The 22,746-nt window shown below is 37.8% G+C and overlaps 1 protein-coding gene across 1 annotated transcript in view; it reads right to left on the bottom strand.

Moving 5' to 3' along the window:
* plppr5b (phospholipid phosphatase related 5b) overlaps positions 1–22,746 on the bottom strand; it is a 69,367-nt gene that overhangs the window by 30,773 nt on the left and 15,848 nt on the right. Inside the window, exons 3-4 of the mRNA XM_087789160.1 lie at positions 19,324–19,512; positions 6,292–6,424 (exon numbers count right to left, since the gene is read on the bottom strand). Of these exons, the coding sequence (XP_087645286.1) occupies positions 6,292–6,424; positions 19,324–19,512 (322 nt within the window). The remainder of the gene's footprint in view (positions 1–6,291; positions 6,425–19,323; positions 19,513–22,746) is intronic.

The raw sequence follows: 22,746 nt of genomic DNA, 5'->3' as shown, positions 1-22,746 counted from the left end.
TAATACTGCTAAAATCCTGACAAACCATTGTTCTGCTCAGTCCCAAATAGCTGCATGTGTGATAAGGTATCAACTAAAATGTCTTTGTACCAATATTATATTTTTTTATTTGAACATTATTCTCACCACGTTTTTTAAGCCAGTTTATTCAAAATAAAAATAACTTGGATCCATCAATCGCTTATCCGTGGTCAGCTCAATGGACAGAAGCCAGCGTTGTGAAAACAGAGCCGTTTCCAGGCCAACTGAGGGAGAGAAATTTATCTTTTACATCCTCCTCCTACTAGTAAGACATGGCTCATCAGGGCAGCGGCCATAGTTCAACTCTTGATGTAAATTTGTTCTACTCTCAGTGTCTTCATCATGCTTTGCAACCTTTCCAAGAGCCTTGCAGTTTGGTCCCTTAATTCAGCGCCGATACAACAGACCAGTACAGATTCCTCATGAATGCAGACGCCTCTTCAACCCGTCTTTCCTTCACCCGTGGAGAAGAGCCCACACTACTATGAAGTAAATCTTAAACCAGCCGTGAACAGACCATGTTACGCTGAACATAATCCTTACATTATAATTTAGCCGCTACAATGTTTTTTTTTAATGTTTTTTTCCCCAACTGCGTGGTGCATAATAGAAACCTTCCATGTTAAACGGTTGTAATTCTATGTTAACAGCACATGACTCAGTGCAGCTTGAAGAGATTAGTACTTACAAGGCAAACAAAGGATCCCAGTGGATTTCTCTGTTGGCATTCTGATACACAGCGACTCTGCCAGTCGGTGTGTGTGTTCATAAAGAAACTGCCAGCAGGTGAACGTTAAGCCTCAGAGGGCACATAAGTTACCTTTTTACCACTAATACCCGGTGATCCCTCTGCACAAATCCTCGTAGGCACTTACTCCGGGTCTAAACCTCTGACCTGAGACCTTTTGAACCCTTGGTCACATGAGGGAGCTCAAAAAGGGCTTTACTTATCAACAACAAGCTAGCAAGTGATATACAAGAGGCAACCTGAGCAACACTCAGGTACTGTTATGAAGAAGCAGCATGTTAAACAGAACTTTGTGTTACACAGAAGCCGTGACTGCCTGTCACAAAGCCATTAGCTAATGCTGTAATGCCGAAGCAGAAGAGGCACTCCTTTTGCTTCACTGAGCTGTGAGCGTCCAGATTAAAAGCCCTTCCACTTTTCTGCAACTTTAAAATAATGTTAAGCCACACAGTCCACCACATACTTCACAAATTAATGAGCAGCACTCTCCCTCAGCGTAGGCCTTATCTGGAGAGTGGCTTTTTAACCCATTTATGTCACATCACTTATTAAGTATTAAGTGTATTACTGTATTCAGTCTTTCTGTTGGAGTAAAATCAAATTTCCTTGTTCTAGAAAAGAGTTGGTGGTAGGGTTATCAGAGTCGGAGCTGGTTTGGATGTTGGCCTTTTTCACATAACATAATCCAATGTAATTGTGCTGCCACAAGATCTGTGTTGGATGGACCCATTTTCCAGATATAAGCACTATTTTCAGTCACCTGTACTGTCACGTCGTATAAAAAATACCAGTTTCCAGCCTTTAACTGAACACAACTTTAAATCATAGCCCTGTTTCTATCTTTCAGCTGAAAACAACAGTATTGTGCTATATATATATATATATATATATATATATATAGCACCATAGTCTGCAGTTGTTTCGTTGTTTTGTATACTAAGCTTTGGAACGATCTTCCTCTCTCTTTGCGCTTGATGGAGTCTACTGACTCACAGGTCAGTGAAGGAATTTGTTGTTGGCTTAGTTGACAGGACATTGTCAACATACCTTAAATTATGATTTCTGTAAAATAGCTTTTTAAAAAAACATTTCAGACATGATCACTGAAGTAAATACAGCGTAATGTTTGTGGGTTTTTTTGTTCTTTCTGGGAGCTTTAAAAATCCTCCAAGTACTTGATGGCCATGATGGAAATAAATGCAACTTCCGTTTCTTGGTGGTTATTAGGTTAAAAACCCACGGCTGAAAATAATTTCAAAATGTTACATCATGCTGCTTTTATATCGAAAACTCTCAAGATGATGCATCATCAATCAACTCGAAGCTGATTTTAATGATAAGATACATGCGAAATTCTACTACCTCACATTTTTACTGGTTAAATAGAACTTAAAATCAGCTGAAAATGTTAATTTTATTTACTTTGGTGTTGGTGCAGTTGAGGAGTGGAGGTGACAATAACATCGATTTTCTCTGATGATAGAAAATATGCTGCGGTACAAATTAATATTTTGAACCAAACCTTGCTATTTTTTTTAAAGATGCTCTGCACAAGTTAACTTAGCCTGAGGCACACACCCACTAGAGTCACCATATGGCTAACAAACTGCTTTGCAGAAATGTGTTGGGGACCATAGTTTGCGTGCATCACTTTTAATTTTGGCTTAGAGTGCATATTTCAAGCTCCTTGGAAGAGACTGATCCAACAATACCCTTTCTTTCTTATTTTTGAAAACATCAGAGAAAGATATCCGCTAGGAAAAGATGCCTATTAGGAAGGCTGATCACGAACATACTGGCACTCAGTTGTCGTCTTCTTCCGCTTCCTCCAAAAAGACACACTTAAGAACTTCCAAATACCTCCACGCTGCTTGTCTGTAAAGTGCCACTTGCAGTGACACGTCGGCAAGGTGATTTAATAGATGTCAGTCCCATTTTAGCAGAATGGATAAGGAAAACAGGACCTTCACTTTTCGTGTGATTTAAAGCGTCAAAAATAACTCTGCCACAGGTGAGTGCGGTCAAACCAAAAAGCAGTAAAGTGCTCGTCCCCTCAGGAGCAACTGTTCATACTTGCAGTAAATATGATTGAAAGTCTCTTACTTGGTGAGTCAAAACAACACCACACAGTCTTTCTACAGCGAGTGCTCCAGTTAATGTGTGATGGTTGACTTTGCACCTAGAGCTGTGAATCACACTGCCAAGGTCGGAGAACGCCTCACCAATTTGCACGTTATCACCAAACTGACTAAGTGGCCCCAAATACAGTAAATGCCTGCACTGAGCTTCTTCAAGTGATAAAAGAGGAGCTCAAAGATCTAAACACAGAGCCTGTTTAAGGACTATCTGTTCAAGGATGCGTTAAAAGTGAGGAACTTTAACTCACAGTAACATTAAATCTTACACGGAATGAGGCCATTCAAGACTTAATTGGATGTCAAGCTAGTGTCAAGAACATTCATATGCATTTCCTGTTGTCTAGCAAACATAGTGGCATATTTTAGATGTGAAAGTCATTACACACTTGACCTTTTTATCAGGTAAGCTAGTTCTGATGTACCCTGCAACATGCATTGTGAGGAATGAAAACAAATATAATTGAAGATTAGTGGTAGAAAAAGTACAACAATCGGTACAAAAAAAAACTAGCTGATTTGGTTTTGTAAAGTTGTTTTGAATCCTGCCATAATAATGAATTACGTAAACCTCTGAAATACTCACACTGTGTCTCTCAACAGTTCCCCAGCAGAGGAGCCAGTGCAGCCATTTATCCTTTACTTAGCGGGTAATAAAGTTAACCAGAAGTCAACGGCAAGCACTGACATCAATTAACACTAAGACATTATTCCGATTAGATAGAACCCGTCGCCTCGTGTAATATAATAACCAATTCTATGAGTCTCGGTAGGCTGGAAGGCTTTCCGCCCTCGGAAAGGGGAATGTTAATGTTAACGAGCATGAATGGCATACGGGATGTGTAAGTGCGAGGGCAAAGCCGGGCTAGCGAGTGGATTCTCCCTCAGGGATCTAGGTAATAATCCTCTTCTGCAGCCTTATCTTCTGCTCTCACTTAAGCATTGAAGGAGACGAGGAGAGGCCAATGCTGTGTGTTTAATAAGAGGGTAGCCTGGGGGGGCTTCGTGGTTCGGTTATTGTGTGATATATCTCAGTATATGGACACATATAGAGTATATAGATGCATTCATCTTCTAATGCTTATTCTCAAAAGAGGTCACAGACAAGGCTTGCTTGGGGGGGGGGGGGGGACCAGAGGCGGGAATGATTTTATTATTTGGACAGTCTCTTGGCATGTATAGCTAAAAAATGGCTGAGATTTATTTTCAATAACATCTTAACACCAGGCTCAACTCCATAAACTCCATTCATCATATCTCTTATTCATCTGATTCAGAGTCTGGCAGTTATAAACATTTCAACAAAATAAACCTCCACTCGTTGAAAATGACAGCAAGTATTTTTGCCATTTGTGATCTGAATGGTCAAGACATCCAGCATTCTCTGTTGCCATGGATTTTTCATCTGAGAGTCTCGCAAGCCATTTGTGAATCGATATCAGTGTTTCTTTATCATTATCTTTACTCATTACTACAGCGAGATTAGAGGGGCAGAACGATTGATAATGTCAGAGAATGTTATTGAGTGCGTGGATTGATTCATAGAGGTATACAATGTAGCTGTGCTGTGAAGCCAACAGTTAAGTAGCTTGACATAAAGAGGGCGATCCGAAATGGAGTATTGTTTGTATAATCTGAATGTGAGCACAGTAAAGTCACTGACTGTACATGGCTGAACAAACTGCCTAAATTATGAGGTTTTTCAACTTTAATTATAAAGATGTTAATTGATCATACGTACTGTAAATGACAGAATGAAAAGACATGGTCCACATATTTAGAAATCTGAGAGGAAATCAGAATGATTTCATAGCAAAATCTCTATGATAATATCAGTTTATTATCATATTTTTAAGTTGCAGGAGGAACCTCTTCTTGTCACTGTTTTTACCATTCCAAAGAATGGTACAGTTAGTCAGCCTCCTCCACTGTAACCCGTCTTGCCTTGTCATACCTGTCTTGCATGTTGTCCTTTATTACATTCATAGAGCTAAAAATAAGTTTCACCATAAACATGAGATCAACAGGCTTCATAGTCATAGTTCAGCAATACAAACTCCTTACTAACTTCACTGGCATTTATTTAAAGTTTGAAAGAAATCACATGCCCCGTCTCATGCAGAAGTTCTGAGGAGCAAGACCATCTTCTGAAGTGTGATGCCATTACTTTGATGTGCTTTGATTGAAGAGATTTTTACCAAAGTTCTACATTGACCTGTTTTAAATGAAAGAAATGTAATGTGCTGAGAAAAAATTAAGGGAGAAGAAATGGATTAAAAAGGAGAGAATCACCCAGAGTAATTGTCAGGTTTGGAATCTGACTTGATGGTTTAAGGACACACATTGTACTTGTAAACAAAGAGAAAGTATAACAACACCGATGTGAATGTCTGTCTGAAACCTTTTCTGAAGTACAGAGCTGTTAGTTCGCTGTTATATCTCTGTAGCAGTTTCAATTACAAACCATTAACCCTTGTGTTATCTCATGGTAAGGGTGAAAAAGAAAAACACATTTGTTTTCGGGCCTCAACACAAGGGTTAATTATCTTGCTCCAAAAACAAACTTGGATTGTAGTTACCATCCTTAAGGTCGAAGGTTGCGTTTAGACATCTCAAATACTCACGTTCCTTCCTCACACGAGCATTGATAAAAACAAAAGCACTGATACAATTGTAGTTATAGTATATATGTGGTACGGTCAATTAGATAATCATACTTAAGCTCAGGACTTTCCCATCAGTAATGGGCACGGATTAAGGAAGTGCCAGAGGACAGTGAAGACAGAATATACGACTGAATTGGTTCATGTGTAGTTCAATCATTTTACAAAGACAGCACAATAAGCAGTCTAAATATTGACCTTGTGGTGGTGATGGATGTGTGCAATCGTACTTGACTCGATAGCAAAGGAGGAAGCTTGAGTTGTCTAGAAACATTCTGGTTTGAAATGCCTCCTGAGGTATTCTCCGTTGTTCAATTTGAACCCAATTTAGCTCCGGCTTTGGCATGTGGCTCCCTCCAGTTGACATTTCCAATTCATGTCTTAATGGCATTTAAATTGATCTTTTATGCTCAATGTCATCTCTGAACTAATCCTCAGTCAAATGTCTGGCATATAAAGAGCAGATGTGTGACACCTGAGGCAGCAGCTGTAAGCTAACCGAACAGTTTCGGTTAGTTCGTATCCTAATTGGATTCGTGCGACGTAAATGTGTGTGTGTGCGCAAAACACCCCTTTTTTTTACACATTTTTCGTTTCAATTTAATTGACTCATTAATGTATAACACATTGTGCTCAAGATAGGAAGCAGCGGGCTATCTTGTGACTTATTTCCAGTGTAATTAAATTTAAAAAAAGGTTCCAATTAACAGGGCACGTGACTTACCGAGGAAGCGGAAGGTCCTGCGCACCAGAGGGTTGAGATAACAACAGTCCCCTGTGGCGACAGTCTTTTCCGAGCGGTCAAACTCTTTGGAAGTGTACTGGACCAGGAACAGCACAGTCTCCGTTACTGTGATCTGGAACAGATAAGGGCCAGAAATAGAAGGAATCAGTTAGTGAGGTAATGTTAGGAAGTCACATGTTTCACAGTCTGCTCAGCAGCACAGTCTCCTCGGCTGATTTCACCAGAATTTATTATAGATGATGCATACGTGTCTGTTTGTGTGTGTATTTACATTACAGTCATGTTCTCATGTTTGCTGAGAACACTTTAATGGGTCAAATGTAACATCAACATGTATGTCTTCATTTTCATCAGCAACAAGAATTCAGTAATAGAAAAAACTAAAAAGCAGCAAAATCAAGTCATAGAAAGTGGTTTCCTACATTGAGACTGGTCGTGCTACGCCTTGTGGGTATTTCCCACCTTCAATTTATAATATAAAATGCAATTAAATGATACAAATAAATCAAATTCTGATCATGTAATTACGGGGATCAAATGTGTTGCTATAGTAATTGTTCAAAATTGTTTTGACTCTGGTGATGCAATGTTAAAATCCTGCCTGTTAAAAATATAAATGGGTAAATTGAAAGTTAAATGGTGGTAATAACATTTGTGAATCTTTATTCTGGCACTGTGGGAAATAATGGATATACATTTGAAAATAAATGAATGTAATACAGTAAATTCTTTATATTTGCCTTGATATGCAATTTAGAAACCAAAACAAAAAGGGTGCTAGTTCAAGTATTGGTGCAGATGCTTAGCTTTTTTCTCAACCAAACAACATTCCTGAGCCATGATCATGTGCTATGTCTTTAAAAAGTGGTTTTAAAATGAGATTTTTTTGAGTTTGTGGAGTTACGCAGGTAATCGATATATTTGCCATAGTACTACTTGCTTTTATTATTATATTCATTGTATGTATCATGAACTGCTTTGTGGTACCAGCTTTGAAACATACTTAGTATCTGAAATATTACTTAGATATGTCTTCTAAACATGGTCAACAAAAGCGCTGACATAAATGTTATTAATTTGTGTTTTGTTTTTTGTTTCTCAGAAAATGAAAACATGCGTGGCAGCAAAAACACATCCTGGCGTTCAAATGTTGTGAGGGACTGTGGTGTTAGATCTAAAGCTGTCATGCTCTTGGGCAGTGTCACAATGATTCATCAGAAGCCAGTGATTGAAGCAAACAGGGTCAAAAGCACACTCGCAAATCCAACAATTCCTTAATAAATAAAGAATGTTAAACATCAAAAGGATTGACAACTAGGCTAGAAGATAAGAACCAATGATTATGTTGCTAAATATAATGTACATAAGCAATCCACATATATGTATATTAACAACCCTGATTTGGTTGTCGCACCAGGAAAGATCTTATACAATTATAATTATAGGTTATAACTTGAGAGTCAGTTTTGATGTGTCCAGTTTAAATTGGACACATAAATCTGTCGCAGAGAAGCTTACTAAGACCCTTTGGGCATGTACAAATTCCTCAGCCCTTAGAATCTAGGTCACAGTCCCTCATATATAGACCTCCAATTCAGTTCGAAAAAATACATCTCAAACTGCATTCTGGTTTCAGACAGATAACACAGGTCGGCGTGAAAAGAACATTTTCTATCTGCCGCCTGTGTAATAATGGTGATGATGAATTGATTAATATGGACAGAAACGGTGCAGTAATTGTGGGCAATCACAGAAAAGTGACCTAATTCCATCAGAGTGAATTGAGTCTAAGACTTAGAGCCTCAATAGATGAGGAGTCAGACCGCGTTTTGAACCCTGGAAATGAGAAGAAGATTTTGAATCTCTTTAGTAAAAAAAAAAATCTAAAAAAAAGAGTTGAATAATAAAACACGAATCAAAGAAAATCTGGGATAAGTAGCACAATAAGCCCAAGGAACTTGCACTCAGTGTACACTGAGCATTTACTGTATTAGTCGAGAGCACATGGTGAGATGATGCTCTGACGTGGAAGACTTAAACATCAACAGGGAGTAGGCGTCGTTAATCTGTGCTGCTATAAATGTAAACAAGGAAGATAAGCGAGCCGCCGCCTGCTGACGTCTCTGCAGCCACATAGCATGTCAGTGCAATTATACACATTAGCTCTGGATCAAAAACCCACAGAGAACAAGAAACTAACAGTCGAGAAACAATTACTTGAAGACATGGCCGTCATGGAATGAAAAGAGGGACTTAAAACACAATCAGATGGTTTAAAGCACTGTCCTATAGAGGGGTATGAAAACAACTATACAGTAATATATCCCAATGTTTATTTTTCACAATACTGCATTGATATTAAACGGCACTTTTTTTTTGCAAGTAAAATCATGTTTTATGGTGTATACTTCATTGTATGTAAGCAGCTTGACAGTTTTTGTTAATTAAACTTCAAGCCACAGAATGGCAGCAATCATTACGTGCTCCGCTAGTCATCACAGCGATGACTGAGGACGAGAGGATACAGTCAAAACCAGCAGCATTTACAGCTGATGTTTGGACTTATTTTGGTATTAAAACAAATGAAAGCAGTTACGACTTTGAGAAGAGTCAGTAAATTCTGCAACACCAGAATCAATAACTCGGACGATACTACAAATATATCCTTGTTCCTTCAGTATCGCAAGATATCGCAATATAGTGCATCTTTTTCCCTGTATTCGTAAACTCATTATCACTTTATTCTTGCCAATAGAAATACAAAATGACTGTTAACACTGCAAATTAATAACCAGCACCTCAATAATATGACAATGAAACAATAACAACTTTTGAACATCAAACACACTACAAAGCTCACTTCAAAGAAAATTGCCTGGAAGAGTTATTCTTTCCACTAAAAATACACAAATATTTATTAGGGCAATTATTGTATTTTTTGAACATGACAACATTTCATTATGAGTAGAAAACAATCTAAATCCACTGCTACAAGCATCTGACAATCAATCCCTTTTTTACTTCCTTGTTCAAACATTTTTTTTCTGGATCCCATGGTAGTGAACCAGTACATCACACACACTGGACCTTTTATCTGTTAACAGCTTCTCATAGTTCCCACATTTCTTTCACCATGATGCTTCTTCTCCTAGAGAGTCTGGAGCGAAGCCTAGCCGACACCTCAGCCACATATTTTCACACTAACAATCACACCTTTAAAGGACCCCCATTGACCTAATGTTCGCACTCCTTTTTTTCCATTTGGCTAAGCCTAGGTGGGAAATGGAAACAACCTTGCTGCCCACCTGATGTAAACACACCCACTTCTTTCCAGACAGTGGAATTATTCTGCTTCTTCCATTCTTTTCTTTTTTTTACCAACCCCAGTAGCCAAGGCATGACTGTTTGGTTAAAAATAGAAACTGACTTAAGTGTATGCAGTTTTGGGAGCTGTGGACCAAATATGAATTATGTAAATTTCCATGAAAAAAGTGTGGTTTTATGTAAATTTAGAGGTCATAAAATGATGTATTCTAGGAAGAGAGAAAAAAGATCCTGCTCTCAGGCCAGCAAAGTGACCCCTTCAAAATGGTTGGTTTGAAAACGGGAGGTTGCTGGCAGCTCCTTGGCAATCGTAATATGTTGCCTGTGCTGCTATTTCACTGATAATTAAGATTTGGTGAGTCACTTGTAGATGCAAATTAACTTACTTTATGAAATATCTTTTGCTAATAATGCAAGAAGTTGTGGCTTTTCATTTAACTCATCAATTGAAGACAAATAAATACACACTTAATCTAATTTAAGATTGATGCTCTCCTGTACTAAATAAAATGAAAAAAAGTAAATTAGAATCATCCGTCCAGGAAAAAAAGTAAGAAATGAGAAGTTGAAAAGATGCCTTTTATTGTTAATACTTTCTATGGCTCCAAATGATAAGTCCTTCTTATCTCTGGAGAGATTTTCACCTCTAAAATATTGCTGTGTTGCAATTTTCCTTTACTGCCAGAAGATTGTTTTTTCCAACTAATCTGAAATCACAAGTGGCTGAATTCCTGCAATTTAGAAATGATATAATGTTCCTCCAAAACATCATGAAGGATTTGTGTCTGCCCTGAGTTACACGAAGTTGTCCTGTTGCTGCTCCGCTCTGCAGCTCTTGTGTCAGTAGCTGGAACAAGAAGTGATTGACGGGGAAAGACGGAGAAGTGACAGCTGATCAAAGAACGTATAAACTTAAACAAGTAGCTGGGAAACTCTGCTGCTGTTCCTTGAATAATAAAACTGCAACACGACAGGGGCTCAAGGTAACTAAAAGCAGTTGCCAAGCAACAGACAAAGGGAAGCTTTTAAACATATTGGCTGTGTTTAACAAAAACTTAAAGCTGTGAAAGTGAAAATAAATGCACTATACACGGGATGTGGAAACCTTGACGTTTCTTTATCCTTTTGCAAGGAGGCCCAGACTTTCCCTATCAAGAACCTCTTCTAGAACTGAACACTGAGGTTTAGGAGCTTCTTGAATGCTACTGGTTCCTACTGGTTGGACATGTCCGCACAGGAGGACCTCCAAAAAAGTTTTCAAGACACCTCTGAACTGGATGTATAGAAGCTGAAGTTCTGCTTTAAGTGTCTCCCAAAACTGAGCTATTTAATTTATATCTTAGGTAGAATACAGAAACCCTATAAAAAAGCTGATTTCAATTGCCACTTGTGTCTGCATTGTTTCCCCTTCAGTTCCATAATAAAGAAAGCGACCATAACTGAGAGAAAGAAGATAGATTGACCTGCCATTAAAGAGCTTTATCTTTTAGCCAAACTTTCTTAACTATGATAGACCAACATCGAGACCTCGTGACTGAGCACCTTTGACTGGTCTGTCGATCTCACGGTCTATCTTTCCTTGAATCTTGAACTCCTCTTACCTAGAATGGACCTTTTTCTGACCAAGGACAGTGGTTTCACATACAGCTTTGTCCAACTTATTCAATGTTGTTGTTTTTTTTAAAGTAACTCCATTTTAAAAGTTAAGTTAAGGTGATGGTTCACCCAAAGTTCAAACTTCACTCATTTTCTACTCGCCCTCATGTCGGCTAAGGGTTGGATTATTTTCACAGTAACCTGTTCCAGTGAAGACAGTAGACTGTATGGGCTCTGGAAGACCCAATATTTACCTGGAGTACTACTGGTCTGTATCGCTTGTAATTCTTTAACACTTCTAATACAAATGATCTTAAAATATATATTTTCCTCACGTCGCTTCAATACTAGATGGACGTTACAGACGAGCACTATGTAGGCTATTGGATGTTTTTTTGGGCGAAGACAACTGGGAGTCATTTGCGTTTTTCAAATGGACATACAATTTAGTCTTTAACTCTAAAAAGAAACGGATTACTCTGAAAATAATCCCAACTCTTAGTTAACATGAGGGTGGGTAGAAAATGAGTAAAGTCTGAATTTTGGGTGAACTATCGCTTTAATCTCAAATCTATAACTTAAGGTCAGGTGGCTTTCAGAATCAGCACAACTGGATGATCCAAGGACAAACCTTTCCCAATAAACAAAACAGCCAAGAAAAAAAAGTAATATAGTTATATTATATAATAATATTTTCTTCACTGATGAGGAATGCTTTGTTCCTGCTAAATTACCTTGTACCTTTTATCCTCTGAATTATTAGTTGCTTTTATACTGAGGAATTGAAGTGACATTCAAGTGTTGATGGAATTCCAAAAGATGCCTGTTATGCAACGACAAAAGCTAAACCTGGCTGAACCGCCACCTGATTCTGAGCAACCACAGCCACAGGCCATTAGTCCTTCTCTTATTTGCGTTAACACAATCTGACAGGGCCACAGTTGCAACGTGCGGCTGATTTGGTCCCTTAAGTACCTCGCTTTCTGGCTATTCCTCCGTCTTCTTCGGCGTAGAGCCATTTCCCAACGGCATAGTCAAGATGACAGCGCCGTGGTGACAGCCGCAGTTTATTCACTCAGCAATTCCTCGCTCGCCTCTTCCATCGCTCTTTTTTTTTTTCAGACCCTAACATGGTCATTCAAAGATTCATGTCTCTGCACTTTTATATTTAACACATCTAACAACCATATTTCTGAGGACCACGTCAGCTTGTTCACCAAGAGGTCTTAACTTGTCTGAATGCAAAGGATAGAAAATGTAACAGGAAGGACGTTAACGATATCAGAAGGGCAGGCTTTCCCTCTCTGGAGAAAAATAGACAGGCATTAATGACCCAGCAAGCCTTAGAGGCAGACTGGATAAACCAACAGCAACAAAACACTTGACGCTTCAGTCTTTGTTTGCAACTCAAAGCAATTCCAGCGGCAGACGTAGGCATCATCCCCAGTCATTGTGTTTCTTTGTTCCCCACTCCAGACTTCCTTTTCCATCCCTGCAACGAACACACTCTTTTTTTTTCAATTTTAGCAAGATCTCAGATTAAGAAATAATTGCACTATTGTTACATCATATAATCAATATTAGGAATTTGTAATTAGCACAGAGATGAAAGATACTTTGTGCTGCTGCGCTAGTTGTGTTTTCGAAAAATGTCCTTCAGTTCGCCAAACATGAGCCTCTGATTGTAGAAGAAAGCCCGGCGGGGAAATTAAATATCAAATTCACTGAGAGAAGCATAATGAAATACTTTCACTTTGGCTAATTCCAAATTAAAACAGACTTTCTTGAGCGTGATACCACTAAATACGTTTAAATAAAATGTATCGTTGCTGCAAGAGGGGATGAGAATAGTTACGTTCCATCCATCTATTTTTATTGGTCTGTCAAGACCAAAGATTTGAGTAAGACCTACTTCAAAACTACTACTACTTAAAATCAACTGAACGATGATTAAAAGAACTGATACAAATTCCTGAGTAATCCTTTATATTTGTGAAAATGTAAATAAGTTAAAAGTCATAAACCTAATTTGTTTACTGATTTCATTTTATTGAACCAAAAACCAATACAACCATTATTAATCTTTGACAAAACTCTAGGCACATATTTAAAAATGCAACCGCAATCAATTCAATAACAACCAGCATCCTTCAAAAAAATTTTTTTCATTTTTATTCGTCCTATTCGAATGATCTGTCGTGAAAGATAAACAGTCCTATTGTCAGAAAATAATTTAAAGCAATAATTGAAGGAGTAATTAAGAAAACAATCTTAACACAAAACTAGCTCTAATTGTTACCCATGACATTACACTCGAGTCACTTTGGCAACCAGATTATATTGAGTCTAGAAACTTTGGAGGCTCAAAGTACTGCCACTTTATTTAGAAGGCTGGATATATTGGGGAAAAAATGAAGATGGGTCAAGGCATCTCGGAAATCTTCAAGACCCTGGTGCTAAGCAGACCATAACGGAGAGTAAGATAAATGATATCTGTTTCTTGCCACTGTAAGGCAGGGAAAGGTCTTGGTGACAAATATTTGTCCTGGTTCAGATAAGTGACATCTACAGTGAGTATAGTTTAATCGGAGATCTTTCTTCCTGCAGGGGGTCGTCATTAAGAATGAACGTCTGTGTTTGTGGCGTACACTCCTGATGGATTGAGGTCAGCAGTTAGTTCAACCTCAGGCATAAAAATGTGTACTCATCACATGTCACTATATTTTTTATTTATTTTTAAAGCCTGCTAAAATGTCTTGCAACTGTTAAACTAAGGAGGAATGTTTATAATAGAACATAATGCTAATGCTCATCTGGAGCGCCAGAGGTAATCGATGGCTTATTGATTAAATAAATTAAACTTAACCCCCTCTGTAATATTTTGGAATGCTATATTCAGAATCAGATTGAGTGGATGTTGCTTCTGGCAGCTCTCACTCCGTCTCCTGGCTCAGTGACACATCTCCAGATCCTGCCCTGACCATTCTAACTTTGATTGTATTGCTTGAGTTGAAGTCAGACGTCAAACAGAGAGACAGTTTGGATTTGACATTTTCCCAAGCGAATCCTGATCTGCCAGAGTAGTACAAAAACACTAACTTTGTTGCACTGTTTCAAATCTCTCACCCATCAGACACAACTGTGATGGACGTGTTATGTGGGAGCCCTGTCAAAAATTAAAGCACACTAAACCAGAAAAAGGTTCTTAAACAATCTTACTGCAAGTCTAAATTAATCATTAATAAACTACTTAGTTAGATGATGGAACATATTAACCAGTAATACACTACTTATTTAGATGATGAAACACATTAATCAGTAATAAACTACTTAGTTAGATGATGGAACATATTAACCAGTAATACACTACTTAGTTAGATGATGAAACACATTAATCAGTAATAAACTACTTATTTAGATGATGGAACACATTAACCAGTAATAAACTACTTATTTAGATGATGAAACACATTAATCAGTAATAAACTACTTAGTTAGATGATGGAACATATTAACCAGTAATAAACTACTTATTTAGATGATGAAACACATTAATCAGTAATAAACTACTTATTTAGATGATGGAACACATTAACCAGTAATAAACTACTTAGTTAGATGATGGAACATATTAACCAGTAATAAACTACTTATTTAGATAATGGAACATATTAATCAGTAATAAACTACTTATTTAGATGATGGAACACATTAACCAGTAATAAACTACTTATTTAGATGATGAAACACATTAATCAGTAATAAACTACTTAGTTAGATGATGGAACATATTAACCAGTAATAAACTACTTATTTAGATGATGAAACACATTAATCAGTAATAAACTACTTATTTAGATGATGGAACACATTAACCAGTAATAAACTACTTATTTAGATGATGAAACATATTAATCATTAATAAACTACTTAGTTAGATGATGGAACATATTAACCAGTAATACACTACTTATTTAGATGATGAAACACATTAATCAGTAATAAACTACTTATTTAGATGATGGAACACATTAACCAGTAATAAACTACTTAATTAGATGATTAAACATATTAATCATTAATAAACTACTTAGTTAGATGATGGAACATATTAACCAGTAATAAACTACTTATTTAGATAATGAAACATATTAATCATTAATAAACTACTTAGTTAGATGATAGAACATATTAACCAGTAATACACTACTTATTTAGATAATGGAACATATTAATCAGTAATAAACTACTTATTTAGATGATGAAACACATTAACCAGTAATAAACTACTTATTTAGATGATGAACACAATAACCAGTAATAAACTACTTATTTAGATGATGAAACACATTAATCAGTAATAAACTACTTATTTAGATGATGGAACACATTAATCAGTAATAAACTACTTATTTAGATGATGGAACACAATAATCAGTAATAAACTACTTATTTAGATGATGGAACACATTAACCAGTAATAAACTACTTAATTAGATGATTAAACAAATTAATCATTAATAAACTACTTAGTTAGATGATGGAACATATTAACCAGTAATAAACTACTTAATTAGATGATTAAACATATTAATCATTAATAAACTACTTAGTTAGATGATGGAACACATTAACCAGTAATAAACTACTTAATTAGATGATTAAACATATTAATCATTAATAAACTACTTAGTTAGATGATGGAACATATTAACCAGTAATAAACTACTTATTTAGATAATGGAACATATTAATCAGTAATAAACTACTTATTTAGATGATGGAACATATTAACCAGTAATACACTACTTATTTAGATAATGGAACATATTAATCAGTAATAAACTACTTATTTAGATAATGGAACACATTAACCAGTAATAAACTACTTATTTAGATGATGGAACACATTAACCAGTAATAAACTACTTATTTAGATGATGAAACACATTAATCAGTAATAAACTATTACTTACTTACTTACTTATTTACTCATTCATTTTAGATGATGAAACACAGATTAAGCATTATTCATTTGTGTTCAAAGATCAGAACTTATTTGCTGGTGGGGAAACTGAACCCAATCAATGGTATGAAAGGGAAGATGGACTCAAGTCATGTGAGAATGAATAGCATTCTGTCGGTAATGGAAGTGTATATAGTGCGCCATTCAGTGATTACATGTCTTATTCCATTCCTGTTTGGCGAGTCCTTGAGTGAGAACCACTTTCGATGAGGTCACTTGTTGTCCCCGACTACAAAGCATGACAACCCAGCTAGACTAAAGTGCATTTCAGGTTAATGTACACACATAACGTGCACATTTGACCTATAGGATTACTGCATCACTCCCAAGAGAGGGACACTAAAAGCTGTCACACAAAGCATTTGTAGAAACCTTGAACATCTGTGTGTGTAAAAAAAAAAAAAAAAAAGAGTAAAAGAGTCGGGATACAATTTAACCTTCTGAGGTGTTTGGCTCTATTCAATCAATCCTGCATCATGACTATAACCAGTTACTATTGATTTTCTACATTGCAATCCTAATAGGCACGTTAATAAAATGTTATTTTCAACGCGCCAGTTCTGCTCTGAATGAAATCCACGTATACGATACCCCTGCTGTCTCCCTGTGATGCGTGTTCTGTGCCTTGCACCTCAGCTGCGTTCCAGTGAATCTCGGCGAGCTCAGCTCGGTGTCGCTGCCGACAGCCAGGCCGCCAGCAGGAACAGACGCGGAAGGAAGGTGATGACTGCGAGGAGCTGTCAGCATATGCCACAGTCGCAATTATCCCTGAACCTCACATCCAAGCTACATTGCACCATGTTTGCCTGCGTTTAACAAGTTCACCGCACAAACACAATGTAATTGGCAAAATGACATTTGGATGGGACAAGAGACGCTCTCGTCCCTGGAGGTGATGTGTGAAGAGAATCAGAACATTCAGTGAATATAAATGTTTATTTTCAATTAGGTTTGCGTATTAAAGCGCAAACCTTCAAAAGTTATCTCGACTAATGTATTTGCTTATAGCCCTTAAACAAAAATGTTCCTCCTTTATTTAATGACTCAATTATTTCATTCTTTTTAGTTACTATTATAGTTAGTTCACTAAATTAAAAGGTGCCCTGTGTAGTATGCAAGGTTATCCATTCATTGCAGTGCCTGGGTCAGATCAACGTGTCCGGGTTAAGTTAAAAGGCAGTTTAAAAAAGATCCTGCTTGTTTTTACTCCATCAAATGTGTCTCACTTCCAAAAACGTACGCAATCAAACAAGTTAGCAGAGATGAGCAAATTGGCCCCATGTTTCACTTCCATATATGTGGGCCCCTTAAAATAGCTATGGATAACTAAATATGTGTTTTTGTATTCCTCACTTTTCAGTACTTTTTCACCTCTAAATATAACTAGGGCTTAAAGTTTTTTATGAGATATTAAATATTTTTGATCATTATCCATCACTCTTAGTCTCTTTTTTTTTTTTACACCTTGGTTGTCTAAGCTTAGCAGACTTCTCACAAAATGTATATTACGTGCTTTCTTAAATAATAAGATTAGGTAATTTGATTGCCTTACTTTTGGCCAGAACACCTTGGCATCAGACCAGTCAAGTCTTGGACTCAATTTGTTCCTTTACTTTTACTTATTAGACTGTTTCCCTCTTTACATTAGATTCATGATATTTTGGTCACTGTAATCATTTTGAAAAACAATCCCAGCCGACATTCAACATTCACTTTACACAACCTTTCAAAACTCATTAACATCGTGAATAACAGTAATCTACCACTTTAGAGCAACTCTTCTAGCAGAAACTCAAATGTCAATGTTGTATTTCCAGAGAAATAATAGGATCACAAACCCAGCAGGATGACTAGAATAACAATCAGTTAAAGATCAAAGTGGCTGTGTAATAATAACTTTATAAGATTCTCCAATAAAACTTAAACGATACAGATTTATCCTTGTAGTTCAAAATCTATGGTAAGCTTGCTCGCTGTCAGCTTTTATTCTGATATAAGGTCATGAAAGTATCAATCATGCAGTGTGGAGACGCAGCAGATCTATCACAAAACTGAGTTCTATAAACTAACTCAAGGAGAATACTAAGCCATGCCAGAGAAACATAATTTTGGCAATCTTGTGCAGAGACCGTGACACTCATCCATCTATCCTTCCTTCAGTTCCCGAGGACCTCAACTACAGTTAAAATGTTGAGTTCAAAATGTTTTTTTCATGAGCATAAAAGGAACACAGCTAAAATGTATCTGCCCTCCAGCCCTGCTTCCAGGCATTTTATCACATATTGATAAGATGTTTCTGTGATCCAACAAAAGATGTTTGCATGAAGAAATAGAGACATGGGATCTGACATAATCAATTTGTAATATACCAACTGGAATACTGCATATAAAAGTGCAATATATTTTTAATGAAACATTAAGATAAGGAGTATTCTCAATGATTTTCAGTTTAAGAATATGAATCAATTCTGAATCATCTTAGAGCCTCTTGATGCTTTATTTTCTTTAACATACCATTTTGGTGTTTGGCAAAAAATGAGTATGTGCTTCTGTGTTCAGATCTTTATATTTAGATCCTTTTACAGGTAAAACTCTTTCAACACCCCTTGTGTGCGAGATGAGAAAAGTAAAAAAAAAAAAGTGTGAAGCAGTGAGAAACCAAAAATACGGTCGGATATACAACTCTGATAAAAATATGATCACGTTAGTGAATGAACCGCGCGCATTTGTAATCCTGACATCGTACATAAGCGAACAGAGTACAGCTGAGCGAGCAACCAGAGGCAACATGAATCAGTGACTGTGAGCGCACGCATGAATGAATTAAAGTGTCAATGACGGCATGCTTGCCGTATCATCAACAAAACTGCCTCGTCGGTCATGGTCATGAAGGATAGTCGTGCGGTGTGATGAATGAATTAACTTGTGATTCTACTATAGTATGGCATTTGTTAAAGAGTAACAGTAACATTGAAGTTTTCTAGAGGTCATCTTAATTCGTGCCTCGGGCAGACGCCCAGACTGATCCGAAGGGTGATAAAAGGTTCGATTAAGAAGCAACTCACCAACAGGGTAGGTAGTCCCGCGACCAAGGCGTAGAGGAGTATTGGTGGCACGGCGCTTCTGTCCTCTGGTCCCAGGTAGGGTTTGGTGTAGGCGGTGTCATAGCAAAAGAAGCCCTGCACGTGGACCGTGAAGGTATCGGTGTACTCGAAGTAGTAGGCCAGCATGACGGTACCGGCCATGATCACCAGCTGGAAGTACAGCATGATGCAAACAGAGAGTGTCAGGCATTTAAAACAGAAAAAAAAGGGTTTTGTCACTGGCTGTCTCCTAACCAGCCTCCTCCTCTCCCCCTTTGGTTCCGACTCCCTCGGTCCTGCTCATGACGGCTCAGCTGAGAGGAAGGAGCCGGTTCCCGCCGCGGCAAGACAATGTTGAGAGAGAGGAGAGAGCGATGGTGGGTATGAGTGTGTTTAGAGTGTGGTGATTGTGAGACTCCAACCCCGCCTACTAGATGGGAGTGTGTGTTAAAGAGAGAGAGAGAGAGAGGGAGAGAGTGAGAGCCACAGAGAGGGATAATAGAGGATTTGAGCGACATGTAGGCAAACTGACAGTTTCCAGTGAACGTGAGCCAATTCAAGAACCGCAGGAAGGGAACTGAAGACGGATGATGTCATGAGTGTGTAATAGAATGGCTGCAATTTCTACACATGAAAATGATAATAATCGACATGATATTTTTTTTGCTGATTTGTCACCAGGCCTGTCAAGACCACAGAGACCAAAACAAGATCAAGACCACATAGACCAAAATAAACCAACACCACAGAGACTAAAACAAGATCAGGACCACAGAGACTAAGGCAAGATCACTGAGACCAAAACAAGATCAACACCACAGAGACCAAAACAAGATGAAGATCAAGACCACATAGACCAAAACAAGATCATGACCACAGAGGCCAAAACAAGATCAACACCAAGACCACATAGACCAAAACAAACCAACACCACAGAGACCAAAACAAACCAACACCACAGAGACCAAAACAAAATTAAGACCACAGAGACTAAGGAATGATCACAGAGACCAAAACAAGATCAAGACCACAGAGACCGTAACAAGTTCTAGACCACAGAGACTAAGGCAAGACTACAGAGATCAAAAAAAGATCAAAACCACAGAGACCAAAACAAAATCATGACCAAAGAGACTAAGACAAGACCACATACACCAAAGCAAGACCAAGACAGCAGAGACCAAAACAAGATCTAGACCACAGAGACTAAGGCAAGTCCACAGAGACCAAGACCACAGAGCAAAACAAGATCAAGACCACAGAGACCAAAACAAGACCAAGACCACAGAGCAAAACAAAACCAAGACCACAGAGAACCAAACAAGGTCGAGACAGCAGAGACCCGAGCAAGATCTAGACCACAGAGACTAAGGCAAGTCCACAGAGACCAAAACAAGACCAAGACCACAGAGCAAAACAAGATCAAGACCACAGAGACCAAAACAAGACCAAGACCACAGAGACCAAAGCAAGATCAAGACAACAGAGACCCAAACAAGATCGAGACCAGAAAGACCAAAACATGATCAAGACCACAGACAGGTTCATGAGCCGTTCATGAGCGAGGCGACCGTTATTAAAGACCGTTATTTGGTTGCATGGCTAACAGGGCCAGTTGTTGTCAACATGTAGCCCCAGCAGGTTTTACATCACAAATCCCAATACTTTCTGTACAACACAAATAATGGAGTATTTTCTGTTAAACAAAATCATTGCTTAAAATGCAAAAGGCACTCTCCCTTTTATCTCTCAAAGCTTATTTCAAAGCAAATAAAAATGTCTTTCTAATGCTATCGCTGGCCACCAGATAAGAATGTTTTCTTTAATATCCTCCCCTGATAATGTATCAAACAAAAAGAGCCAATGCAGTTCTTCCAACTGATCACGGCAGTCCGCTTTTATTTCACACTCTATTCTCGGAGTCTCTTTCTGTTAGACTGCAAACATTCATCTGCTTCTGCAGCGTGATGAAATATAAAAGTGCCGGGTGTCAAAGGAGTCAGAGACAGATGGAGACGAAGCCACGAACAAAAATGGAGATGGTGATGAGAGGAGTCAGGTGAGTACACAGTGACAGGTCTGAGTAATGGCAGCCATTAACATGACACTCTGTCACCAACGAACATTACAAGAGCACAGAGGTCATAGTTGTACATTGAGGATGTCATCCATGAGGAAATCTTGTGAATGTATGGACTATTTAAAATTGAATACCTTAAATTATAAATGATGAACTGTATTACCAATTTCAAATGAAGGATGTCACTCAAGGAGGTCCCTAATGGTGTCTGTAAAGAGCATTTATGGTCGGTAATCATGATTCACATGCAACATTTTGGAATCACTTGTTTTAATATTCCTGGTATACTATCTTAACATCTAAGTGTTAATAGTTGCAGAACCCTAAACCCCAAGAGGAATACATTTTGCACACATTAGCTAGCTAATAAAACTGAAGGATCCCCATAGACATTCCATGGTCTATGTGGCGATATAATCACACCATCTGGTCTTGTGTTAGCCCTGCGGTGTCCTCTCAGCTCGCTGTGTTTGGAAACTTTCCAATGGATGGAAATCAGGTGACATTCTGGCCAGATGCCCAAGCTAACTCAAAGGCATCCTATCTATTTAAAGTCGTTGGCAGAGCGTTGCACTAACCAGTCTGCTTTCAACAACAAGTTGAGACTGAATACATGTCTGTTCTTGTCAGGACCACTCGTAACTTGTCCCGTTACTCCTGAACAATGACCCGTCATATTGGAAATCTTGCTGGGAAGCAACAAAAAACTGCCCACAATGCAATCCTTCCAGCTAGATCCGAGAGGTCAGTACGAAGCCATAGAGGTGAGGCCAGTTTACTTTGTGATATTTCTGACTTAAGGATGAGAATCAGAAACTTTTGGTGTGTTGTCTACACAGCATAAGTACTATTACACGCAAAATAAGCAATAGAAAAACAGAACCAGGACAGACTTTTGCACACATATAGACCATGTTCAAGATATTTACTGGTCATGTAGACAATATTTTTTTCTTTTCACTTTTATTCAATGAATTAGGGGAAATAATTGAAACTTGTATATATATTATTGAGGGGCGAATGGTTTGGAATGTGATTTTTTAATATAAATAAATAGCAAAGCAATGGCATATTCTTTTCACAAGGGTGGCTCATTGCTGAGAATTACATGTTGATTCCTCTGGAACATTTGTCAGAAGAACTGGCCAAAAGGGAATGAGAACCCTCGATGTCCCTCTAATTTTAAGGACAACCAGATCCATGGGCTCTCTCCTTTTTTCTTTTTGTCGTATCTTTATTTTTCCGTGTTTAACATATCCAAACTGACCATTTTATTCCTACAGCTTCCAAAATCCAGTCCATGGGAAACAGCTATCTGGAAATAT

The sequence above is a fragment of the Callionymus lyra genome, chromosome 4 (genome assembly GCF_982586985.1).
Source record: "Callionymus lyra chromosome 4, fCalLyr1.hap1.1, whole genome shotgun sequence".
NCBI lineage: Eukaryota > Metazoa > Chordata > Actinopteri > Syngnathiformes > Callionymidae > Callionymus > Callionymus lyra.
Note: the sequence above shows the minus strand (reverse complement) of the source record. Positions and strands in the feature narration are given on the sequence as shown.